The sequence below is a fragment of the Strix uralensis genome, chromosome 3, assembly GCF_047716275.1.
Source record: "Strix uralensis isolate ZFMK-TIS-50842 chromosome 3, bStrUra1, whole genome shotgun sequence".
NCBI classification, from domain to species: domain Eukaryota; kingdom Metazoa; phylum Chordata; class Aves; order Strigiformes; family Strigidae; genus Strix; species Strix uralensis.
The window spans coordinates 94,911,024-94,923,329 of record NC_133974.1 but is presented as its reverse complement, the minus strand read 5'-3'; the positions used below and the strand labels follow the sequence as shown (position 1 = coordinate 94,923,329).

At 37.2% G+C, this 12,306-nt stretch overlaps 1 protein-coding gene across 3 annotated transcripts in view; it reads right to left on the bottom strand.

The window, feature by feature from the left end:
• The window catches only part of ZFAND3 (zinc finger AN1-type containing 3), a 140,924-nt gene that overhangs the window by 11,685 nt on the left and 116,933 nt on the right, over positions 1-12,306 (bottom strand). For 2 of the 3 annotated variants that reach the window (XM_074863474.1, XM_074863475.1), the window contains one exon: positions 10,655-10,825. In XM_074863474.1, coding sequence (XP_074719575.1) covers positions 10,655-10,825 — 171 coding nt within the window. Of the gene's footprint in view, positions 1-10,285; positions 10,548-10,654; positions 10,826-12,306 lie in introns of those variants that run through there. The other variant, XM_074863477.1, reaches the window with a different exon arrangement.

Here is a 12,306-nt window from a genome sequence, read left to right as displayed (position 1 = left end):
GAGCCATCCTAGCATCAATGCAGGGCCTTGTGCAGAGTGTTTGACGTTTCCAAAAGAGCTGTATGAGTATTTTTACAATTCTCTCTACACCAAGCCTACCTGAGCTAATACACTTCTCCCAGAAGCTGAGGATTTAATTAAAAGCCAGTGTACCCAGTAATTTAATTAAAAAAGCAAGCAATACCGAGTGATTCAATAATGTATGTGTATCATTTTGTTTAGCCCAATGAAAATGCAGGAAAGGGAAGGCTACTAATACAGAACTGGAATGAATAATGAAAGGGTCTGTACTAACATACTGTATGTGTTGTATTAATTCTGACTGTTCTCCTGGACCCTGCATGTATTTTGACTTCAAATCATCACATGCTGAATGTGATTCTGGGTTTAACTTTCAGTATATTTCCTGAATTATCTTATTTATGCTTTGGGTTTAAATAGCTTTCTAGAGGTTGAACCATATTGATCCAAAGTCTGACAACAGCTAGGCTTGCTGGCCAAGTCACTGGAAAGAAGCAGCTCTATTTCTTGTAAACCTAAATAGAATTTATTTTATGTCTTTATCCCCTATTTACACCTTACGTCCAGGGTCTCTTACATTCTGCTCCATGCAAGTCTTCTATTCCTCTAGCCTCTTGCAATCTATGTCAGGAGTAATTATTCTTCTAACCAAAGGGAAACAGAGCTCCATTCAGAAGCTCTCTTGATACCATAAAGGAAAACAAATGCTTAGCATGATGTACACTTCCAGCCTTCCCCCGTCCCCCCCCCCCCCCCCCCCCCCCTTTTTTTTTTTTTGAGTACAAAGACTTACACAACATTCCCTGCTCCTGCTTGTTCAGAATATGGCAGGATGCCCTGTGCACCACTTATGCACATATTGGAGCAACTTTCAGCAACTCAGGAACATTTAATGGCTGTGAACACCTCTGTAGGTAAACATTTTCATTTCAATACATGTAAAAGATGCAGTTAATAAATGTATTACTTTTAAAAACTTACTGAAGAAAGTACTATACCTTAGTGATTAGAATATCCATAAATACAGTTCTTCAGCTCTTGAAACCCTCCTCCAAGGTCAGAAATACTTAATATCAGAACCCCCTGACACAGACTAATATTACTCTTTTTACTTTTGTGAAAACTGATGCACACTGATCTTTATGCCATTTCCTTAGAAGCCCACAGCAACTTAGCAGAGAACTCCAGCAGAGAACCAGGTAGTCTCAAGTCCCAGTACCTAGCTTTAACACTTTCTTGTACCTTAGATATGGAATTTAAGACCACAGGTGGTATTTTCCCTTAGGCAATATTTAGTTAGTTTGTAGGGGAAAAAAACCCCAAACATCTCTAGTTCCTGGAAAGAATCCTGACTTTTCAAGGCAAGTTTTGACAATTCCTTTCAATATCCTTTTTCTCCTCCCAGTTCTGATGCAGCAATCGGTGTGATGTTCTTTCCCCCACTTCTTCCTATGAAAAATTTAGACTTTCACCAACAAAATTCACTGGGCATCATCCCTCCCTACCCAAGTCTTACTTCATGGTCAGTTGAACTGGCTGGTAACGTTCCTTCTGGATTTGTCAGATTATTATGGCATATTTTTGTGTTTACTTCAAATATCAAGCACATTAGTACAGTCCGTACTTATGTGTGTAGCTATTTGTTAACATATGGACAAATATGGTTGATTCACTTTGAGGGGAAATGCTTTCTAGGCAGTATCTTTCCTTTTGAGAACAGGCTGCTGCAGCCTTCTGCCAACCTGCAGAAGCTTTCAAGTGCACAGTCCTGGCGAAGCTATAGCATGTGCCTCTGAGACTCTGCATAAATAAGAGCACTATAAAGAAAGAATTTTTATTAGAAAAGGTAGAGCACTTTAACCTTCAAAAATGTTTCCTTTAACATCTAGTATGTACGTGGCTATAATCTTCATTTTTCTGCCAAGAAAAAAAACTACTCAAAGACAGCAATTTACTTCCCTAAAGATACCCAAAGAGATGGAATTAGAAATAAGGTGGTCTCAACTAGATTTTTATGTTCAAGTTCACTAGGCCATGTGTCTCTTGTGCACACAAGACAATTAAAAATTGCATAATCTTTTACTTTATGCATCTGCTTCTTTCTTCTGTAAGCACAGTATGTATAGAAGAAGAGACCTAGTATGGCAAACAACAAAATGCTTATTTTTAAAATTCATACTGTAGCTTCCATGCAAAAACAATCTGAAGGTTATATAGTGAAGGACTTACCACATCAGTATTGTCAAAATAAAAACTTTGTTTTATTTTTAAGAGAACATGCTAACTTGTTTTATATAAGGAGAACTCGAGGAGACCAACTGACACATTTCAATTACATGTATTGATTGGGCCTACAGGAAGGTAACCAACAGGCTTGGTACTAAATCAGGAGAGTTGCCTGTTGCAGAACTTTTGGTAGTGTTGTGGAATAAATCAAAATCAACACATGCTGTAAGAAACCCATGTTAGTTGAACAAACTGGGGGAATACAGTAGAGCCTTTTCAAACTGTATTTCATGATTCCTAATTATAAGCAGACCATGAACTCCATTTAGACTTTTAAAGCTGTGGACAGCTTTTCTAAACCTAGACACTAAAGTGTTTTTCTGGGTCCTATCCTTGGAACCCATGATACAGCAATTAGTCAACTGCTTTTAACTGTTTATTTTCTAGTATTTTCAGAATACATATTACTCAGGGACCAACATTAGTTAATGGCTCCTATTCTCTATCGATTAAATTATAGTGTTGAGATAACATCCTTGTAAAATAAAACAACAAAAAACCCCTCTGAGTTTGAATTCAAACTTCAATAGTTTTTCTTCTTTTTTTTTTTTTAAATACTTGCAGCAATGTAAGCTAAGATGCTAGGCAGTACTGGAATGGCTGATGCAAAAGTGGTGTTCCGAGAGCAACTATCCTAGGAGAACAGTCAACAGAAGACAGCTGAATATGGTACATCTTGAGGACTGGCAGAAAGACTTGCCAGAACTATAGTATGTAACCACTTACTAATAAGATTTATTCTTCCTTTAATGCTTCTTATTGAACTGGTTGACTCAATCTCCAGAAGCAGTGTGCATATTTAATTTTAATCAAAGGACATCTGTTATAGCAATTCATAATCATGTCCTGAAGCCATTTTGGTTTGTACCAGGTAAACCTTATCCATCTCAAAAGTGAATTTACCAGTGCCATTACAAATTTTTGTCTACAGAAAAAGGTTCCATAGAAATGGAACCATGATTTAATATTTGACTGAGTTTTAAGAGAAACATTAGTTTCAGTACATGTCGGACTACTTTTGTACAAAGATAAGTTGTCAGTTTGTGGAGTTTTTTTGCTTATCTATTCAAATTTGTTTCTTTCTTCCTGTCCTTTTGAAGATAATTTATAAATTAACTGAGTAAATCAAATCATTCCAAATCTATTCTGGCACAATCCAAACAAGTGCCTCATCTCCTGTGTTTATGAACAAGCAGCTCTGTTACACAAGTTAAGAATCTGCAGCTGTTTTTCTTCCACCTGTTTTACTACCGAATCACAGTAAGACTTGCTGCCACACTAGCTGTAAAAAAATGTAGTGTCTCTTCTGTGTGGACACATTTTGTTTCCGATGGCTGACAGAAATGCTTGGTGCTTCATATGAGTGTTCTCTTCTTCCTTTTAGCCCTCTGCTTAGTGGAAGACCAAAATGGAAATAAAGCAACAGACACTTTTAAATAATCCGAAGAATTCCACCAGGTTATTACAGATTTATACAGAACTAAATTAAAAACAGGGATGTAGAAAAATAAGCATAGTAACATACGAGAACCCTCTTTTTTATACTTACTAGCTGTGCTTATGTGATTGGGTGTATATATACACATGCATATCTATACATAATATGAGACAAGTTTCTGAAATGGTTTAGAAGGTATGTTTGCCAAATATTTTTTTAAAAGTTTTGGTCCTGTCCCTGCCAAGATTACAGATTTTTATAACTTGTTTATAATGCTTTCTCATGATGGTTGGATCTCTTTTAATCTGTATTTACTCATTAATGTTTTAAAGTCCCTTGCATCGTTAATATATTTTTATAATTTTGCAAGCACCAAATTATCTTTAGAACGTACCAGACTTAAGTTAGGGGATAGCTTAGGATGTATGATATTTTGTAAGAGATATAGCGCCAGTTTGTTTTTAACGTCGTCCTAGTGCAAGATAAACGTGTTCCTCATGAGTTTATTCCCTCATCACCTTAAGGTGAGCTTTCCTTTGAGCTACTTTTTGAGAATAACTTCTCAAATTTGTAATTTTGTTCCCATGAGTAACTTCCCTCATGATCACTGTTCACCTAAAAAGGAATGTGGTGCACTGATACCTGTACAGAAATTAATCTGAAGACTCCACATGCATTTTTTTTGGACATGTTTTTTGATGAGCTGTCTTAAGTTTTTTCTCTTATTTTATTAATCAGAGTACCTCTGTTTCTGTCAATGATTCCTTTCATCTATAGGCAATCAATATATAGGCAATCAATAGGCATTTATAATTGCCTGTCCCATTGCCCCTATTTTTTTGTTTGTTTTCAATGTAGTTAAACATTCACTTACATGTTTTTTTTCCCCTCTAGGCAAATAATCTTAAGGTTACTCAAATAGTTTGTTGCTTTACTTCCCTATTTTATAGTTTTTCACAGTTCTGCTTCTCATTTACCTTTCTTTTATTTTCCTATATGAATGAATTTGTCATCCAAGCAACATACACATCTTGTACTACTATGGTCACTTTTCTTTATTTTCTGTTCTTCCTGACCCTCCTCCAATCTAAGCAAAGAATGCAGAATCTTAAGTGGGTTTATGCATTAACCTTACAAGAAACAAGCCACAAAGTAGTTGGGGACAAATTGAGTTATCCACTATTCAGACATGTTGATTTTCTGTGTTACTAAGCTGTAGCAAGCAGCTTGCTATAAACTTATTAGAACTAGAAACCATTTTATCAAGACAATCTTACCCATTTTGATCACATCTTGATGAGGCATTTCACCAACTTCTAGTAAAAATTTAAGATGGCGTTTATCCAGTTTGCATTAAAGTCCTGTTCAGCACCATCTCCGAGACACCCAGCACATAGCATACTGCAGACTAAAATCTGTGTCCCCTTTCTAGAGACAAGCTTTAGTAGTTAGATCTCAATCACAATGAGCAGTGGACAATGATCTATGTGGATAAAGTTATATCCTCATAAAGTTCCTAACTAATTAGGAAGAGAAGTTATGCCCTTATAAAGGAGCAGTCTGTGGCGGGCTCCACCAACATGCTATGCCCTTATTCCACGCGTTCAGCACAGCGAGGCAGCACTCTGGCTATCTAGCAAAGTTAGACTCTCACTTTCTGACTTGAAGTCTTACCACTGCAGAGGCCACTTGTGAATGTGCATCCCTTCAAGTCAAGAAACAGACAAACATCAATACTTGCCAACATCTCACAAATAAAAATTGCAAAACAACACCGTTTGCCTTCACCCAATGCCTGAGGTTAGTAGCTACTGCAGAGCCTCTATCAAGAGCAGCACTGAATACATAACTGTTCAAGCCTGTCCACATTCTGGGAAATTATAACTTGTTACAACACAACCCAGGCCAGTAAAACTCCGAGAAAATCTTTTCTGTCCACACAGGCAAGAAGTACTGCTAACAACTGTTTGATCAGATTGCACCACAACTGAGCAGTTATTTTTTAATACAGTCTGATTGAACTGGAAGGTTTCGGCATCTTCACACCCTATTAAGCATCTACTCTGTCCAAAGAGCATGAAAACCTTGAGATTCCTATCTGAGAAGCACACGAATCTGCAACACCTCTCCAAGGCACTGCTACTGGAAGCTAAAGAAAGGCTTGTTTTCCAGGGCCCAGACCACTGATTGCCAAGAGTTCTGGATAGGTGGAGCCTGAGGTACAGATGTGTCCATTAGGATGTGGCCTACAAATAGCAAACCATTCTACACAAAAGCTGCTGAAGAGCTTTCACACTGTACTAATTTTTCTTTAATTGCTGACTGGGACTGGATTTAACATGATGGATGTGAAATTCCTTTACTGATCATCTAGAGTACCCTCATACATCTTATGCAATTCTAACAATATTAAAGACCACTGGAGACTTCTATGTGTTGACTTTACACAGCAATTGATACCAGAACTACTTTTTGCTGTAAAATACTAAGACTCTCCCATAAAATTAAGCTATGCTTTCTGTGCAAATAATTTCTATGGCTTAGAAGTTTACAGGTTGGTATCTTTTAAAAACGTACACAACTTTATTTAGTAGCAATATACATTTAGTCAAGTAATTAAGGCAAGGCCCATAAATTTATAGTGTAATTTGCAAATAATTGACCTGCCTTTTTCTAAAATACATTTCCAGAACTCTGTATTATATAACTCACCAATTTGCTGCCCCTAGTTTTAAAGCAAGTTTGTGGTAACCACTTGCTTATCACATCCCTGAACTGACAATTTTCAGATCAAGGATCAGAGGCAATTGATTTCGGACTGCTTTCACTTCCAGCAGAAATGCTGTAATTGAATGTAACTTGAAGAATATGATTCCTGTGATTCCTGATAATATAACTGCCTACTAAACCTAATATGAAATAAATATATGATTTAAATGCAATCATTATCTGTCGTAAGACACTAAATTTACTGAAAGGCTCACCCAAAACTAGAGAACATCGCTGTCTGGAAAATATGCCTAGTGTAACTGTCATCTAGAAACGTTTCATAGGAAACTGGTTTTATTCTAGTAGTGTTGATTTAAAGGTTATCCAGTCAGAGAGGCACCAAATGAGAACTCATTTTAAAATTTCTCTTTCTCACTGAAGCTTGCAAAGTGCATCAGCAATTAACAATTCCTATCACTTCCCCAGTTGCTGTGTGAAAAGGCTCAGAACTCGTCTTACAAATTGCTCTTTTGAAGATCAAAGGGAAGCTGAATTTGTCTGTGTGTGCTCTGGATGAGTTTGTAATTTACTGGAACTTTAAGAGGAGGCTTGGCAGCATGCTCATTTGACAGCCCCAGGGTACAGGATTCAGGGGAGCTCTGTGACTCTTCCCTTCTGAGTTCCTTCCTTGCCTTTAATTGGCACCTCATTAGAAATTAATGAAAATTACATCCTCTGTTCTTCCTGCTTCAGGCACAGAACACTACAAAAAGGCCCATCACAATTCATAACACATTCAATTTATATAGCAATGGCTCTTAAGCATTATTTATGAGATGTGAATTTCTTGTCAGCGGTTAATAACTTGTACAGAGCGGAAGCAGAATGAAGAAACATCTTGAGAGTATGCATGTATGAAAATAAACAAATCTTTTTACAGCTGAAAAATGTTGTGTTTGAATTTGAAGAACCCTTATTGGAACTCCCTTCTCAGTGGTGAATTGTTTTTCTTCATGGCAAAACCCTGCAGCAGTGTCAAATCTGTCTAAAATCCCATGTAGTGTCAACGGAACAAGCTCAGCAGCATCACCTCTCTGGACAGGTCTCATAGGAGACAGTAGAGCCAAAACAGCAGTTTCCCAAAGATGTCAGAATTTCGTGTAAAGCCTTAGGTGTAAAGAAGCAGCCCGTTCTCTCTGTCCCCTTTTAAAAAGGGGGGACAAGTCCCTGTTGGACAAATCCCAGTTATGCTGGATTAATATCTGCAGGTATGTCTATATTAACATATCATCCAGTACGTATAGATTTTTCTTTCCACTATGTCTGACTAAAAATCTCACTGGAAGGGTCACCAGGACACATCAGCAAAAAAGGAGATGATTTTCAATACTTTTAAGATTAGGACAAGAAGATGTCTAACAGCAAACAATAAAATTGATGTTCGGTGGAGTCTTAAAGAGTTAATTTGGATTTTAACAACTGTGTTTCAGACAGCGCTTTGGAACAACATAATATTTATGTGGTTAATCCTTTTTCCTTACATCCAAGCAAACACACAAAAGAAGATCACATCTGCCTTTTTATCAATTCTGACTATCAGAATTTCTTTTAATGTTTAAAGTTGAGGTTTCTTCCCACTGCTTCAGTTAAGGATTAAGATGTCAATGAATTTAACAACAGTGGCCCAAAGTCCAGATCAAACAGTGTTCTACTTTGACCATTACTTTTGAAGAGTATACATGCTTATTTTACACCAGTTGATTATATTTCCAACACTTCCAGTTAAACATGCATTCGTATTATGACAAAAAGGATAACCTGATCACATATGGATTTAGAAAACATTTTAAATGAATGAGATTTTAACATACATATTCTGTCCCATTTCCAAACACCCCATCTCCAAGGTTTCTGATCTGGCTTGTCATTCATGACCTAAAGCAACCTAATTTTACAGATAGTTAGTGAGAATGGTTTCTAAGGCAGCTTCTTTAAAAATTATAAAAGCTACATGCTGGTGTGTACTGGGGTAAAGCAGTTTAGGTGATGTGAAGCTGAGATGATCTGTGTTGCTCAGTGGTAGGGATTTGTTTGCTTCTTATTAATATCACTATTAAAAGTAAGTAGTGCAGGGTATGCCTACTTTCACATCACATAAGACCATTTAATTATAGATAACACATATGCACTAAATACAGTACTCATGAAACATTATGGCTGCATGGATAAACCAAAGATCTCCAGTCTTTTCAGCCATGTTGTAAATGTGGAAATAGACTCCTGCCTCCCACTTCTCTCATTAGATGTTTGGAATATAAATGTTTATTATACATCGTATACAGGATGTAATATAGGAATGCAAATTTTCATTTCCTCACTTGTTACTGAGGAATTCAGAATTTTTTGTTTCACATTCATGTTTTAACAACACATTTTATGAACTTTAACAGAAGTATTTCCATAAAGCTGTATATATCCAGTGGAAACAATTTAAAGAATAATTCCTAGAACATTTATATTGCAACAGTGTTGAATTATGGAACTACTTCAAGAAAACTTGAGAGGAACCAACTACATCTATTTGTCATCCAGTTTATGAAAAAAAGGCAGGTCTTATTTTATAATTTTAAAAACGTTACTAATCAGTGGAAGTTGCTTTCAACCTCATTGCTCTTACATAGCTTCAATTTTGCAGAATTGCTAAATCATCTTTTCTCCAGTTCTCTCCAACTTGTAAAACTTTCTTGGTCCCAATATTAGGGAGGATTCTTCTATTTCAGTCAGGTACCTGTCAGCAGCCTCAATCATCTGATATGTGACTGCAGCAGACCAAGAGCAGAAACACCTGCCTCTACCACGCTGAGCAGAAAGAGCCATACCAAACTCTGTCACTGATAGTACCGAATTTCTTCGGTTTGATAAAACCTTACTGGATACTTCGAAGTATCCTGACATGCGATTTCCATAACAAGAACTTCAACATTACAGCTTTTGATTTCATGTTTGGTGGCTTCACAGATAAGATATGCTAGTTCTGTGGCAATGCTCTGAAACAAAGCCTGTCTCATATCCAAAAGAGCACACACAACAGTAATCTCTAAAGGCTGAAGACAGGTAGACGCTGAAGAAAAGAACAAAGGATAAGGTGGAATCTTTGTAGCTTTCTATTGCTTCTCTTCATTTGATATTAGATACTCAACATAATAGAATTCATTAACTGGGTCTCTGTAACTAGCTTAGCCAATCCTTTCTCTCCTCTTCTATCCAGAAAACAATCTAATACAATGTTTAATACAATGTCAATTGCATCTGTCATCTATGCAAATCCTTTCAAAATTATCCCACTACTGACACATAATAAACTAAACAAACTTCTCCAAATTTATCAATACAAGCATGGTCAGAAAGCGTAAGTGTAAGATTTCAATACATGATTATATGAAAAAATAATCAGCAGGTAAAACTACCATGTGCATTATCACTGGGTCTGATGAGCACATTAAACCAGTTATGAACACAATTGTTCCATGAAGGAGAGAGCACCTCCTCTGGAATCCAGTCACATTAATTATTGTTTCAGAAAGATTATTTGCATGTAATATGAAACCCCAAATTAGCTGTCTGCATGAGATTATCATCCTCAATTCAACATGCTGAACAGTATCATCAACTTTGGAAAAGCCAGGTTGGATGATTTAAAGTGTATGATGAACAACAAGCCTTCCCACCCCCCACCCCCAACCGCTAACTGTGAGAATGAAAGAATTTTCAGTTAGAGCTTTTTATGGTTTTAACTTTTTAATAACAACGTAATTATAAAATGCAGAATGTAGATGCTGACCTATGTTCCTTTAAGCTCTGTAGAAACCTTGTCATCTTTGCGTATTTACTGATGTGCCTTGTGTTTCTTCTCCTGTCAAGTGGGTATGATGCTCTCCTGCCTTACAGGGACTTCTGAAGCTAAATTCATTAACATCTGAGATCTCCTGAGATGAGGCAGCACATCAAGGCGAAAGTTTTAAAGGGGAAATTAGACAGGAACTAATTATAACTTTTTGCTACCAGTGGAAGCTATAGCTTCTGTTTAAAGTATCTGTGAAAGAAAAAAAAAATGCAAGTGTTCTCTGTATTTCTACCTCTGATATGGGTCCAATCACGGCTGCGTTGGAAAGCCAGACGCTACTGACAAACAGTACTCACCACAGCGACATGATCCCAGTTCCTGCTGTACTAGCTCCAGTTTTGTTTGGCACTGGAAGCATCGGCGTCTACTCTTCTGTTTGGATCGACTGGTTTCTTCAGGCCTGTCATTACTGTCATCCAGTAGCCGTGGCCGTTTCACAGGAGAAGCCTCACTCTCCGACTGTGAATCTGTTGTATTCACAACAAATATTTTAGGAAAAATATTAGAACTTCCTTGCTGAGGCATCCCTTTGGGCAGATTGAAGGTATATTGCTTTCAGCTGGGGTCATCACCAAGCAGTGTGATACTTCCCATTCTATTGCATATACACATTTTCTTAACAATCAAAATGAGCATCAAGTAAAGGACAAATTATCTTTGCTCCCTGTAAGAACCCCTCCTGCTGGCAGTACTGAATATAAAATGAACTGATTAGTTTCTTCCAGCCATAGCTGGGTCATATAGAGATACACGGAGAATACACACCATCCTAAACAACTGCAGGCTTCATCTGTCACCTCATTTAGTTTCTCCTGTGTGCCACCTTCATTCTCCCTGCACAAGCTAACTGAAGTAGGCTGCTGATGAAAAATAACTGAATGCAGGTTTGACCTATTTCCTCCCTGGGCAGGAGGGAGATTTTTAAGGCACAGCATGTAAATTATATCTCTTATGACTGAAGGCAGTACATGAAAGCACCATACCGTGCTTCCTTCTCTTTCCACATGGGTAACAATCTAAACCTGAATTAGTATACATGAACAATACAAACCCAAACAAAATAAGCCCAACCTGTACATGCACACTATTAATTCAAAGTGCTCAACCATTTTTAAAGAATTAGTCAGAATGCTATTTGCATTAATAACTTTATAAATTTCAGCTTATAAGTAAATAGTGTGTGGAAAGCCTTAAGAAGTTAAAATTCAGGACCTTGTTACTTCAGATAGCATAGTGCCTTTTTCTCTTTTTTTTCCCTCTTTTACAATGGAGAGTGTATTGACCAGGGCTATACAACAGCACATGAAATGCACATTACTGACTGGAACACGCGATGCCCAAGCCTTATTTTTGTGGCATCTCAGAGTCAGTGGATTTCAGCAGATTCTGCCACTCTGCAATCTGAGTCAGGTCAGGCTAGAAAAAACATTTTCCCTTCCCAAACCTGTGCATAGCAGAATCAGTTCTGTATTTTTTTTAATAGAAGCTGCAAATGAATTTAATCCAAACTGTACTAAAAATTAAATTGTTTGTAGTAGCGTTGCAAGGAAACTAACTGCTGAAAGCTGCTGACTGATTACAGTAATATTCTAGTGCAAGATGGTGATCAAGGAAGAAAAGCAAAGCATTAGGTAAATCCATTTTGAAAGTACATTAATCTAACAAATAACAAGGTAACTATATCTTTTGGGCAGGATGGTGGCCTACTGAACACGTTTTTACCTTTAGGTTTCCGTTGCCTGGTGTCCTCTGCTTATGGAAAACATGTCTACTTTGTGTTAGCTGTCCTGATTAGCCAGGGAAAGATAACTGCCATGGCTAAAACATTATCCATATCCTTGTTATTTCAATGATCTTACCTGATCCTCCACTGCTTATCAACATCATGACTTTCCTTGAGCAAATATCTAATGAAGTCAGACTAGGAATACCTGCCAGCCTCTCCCTC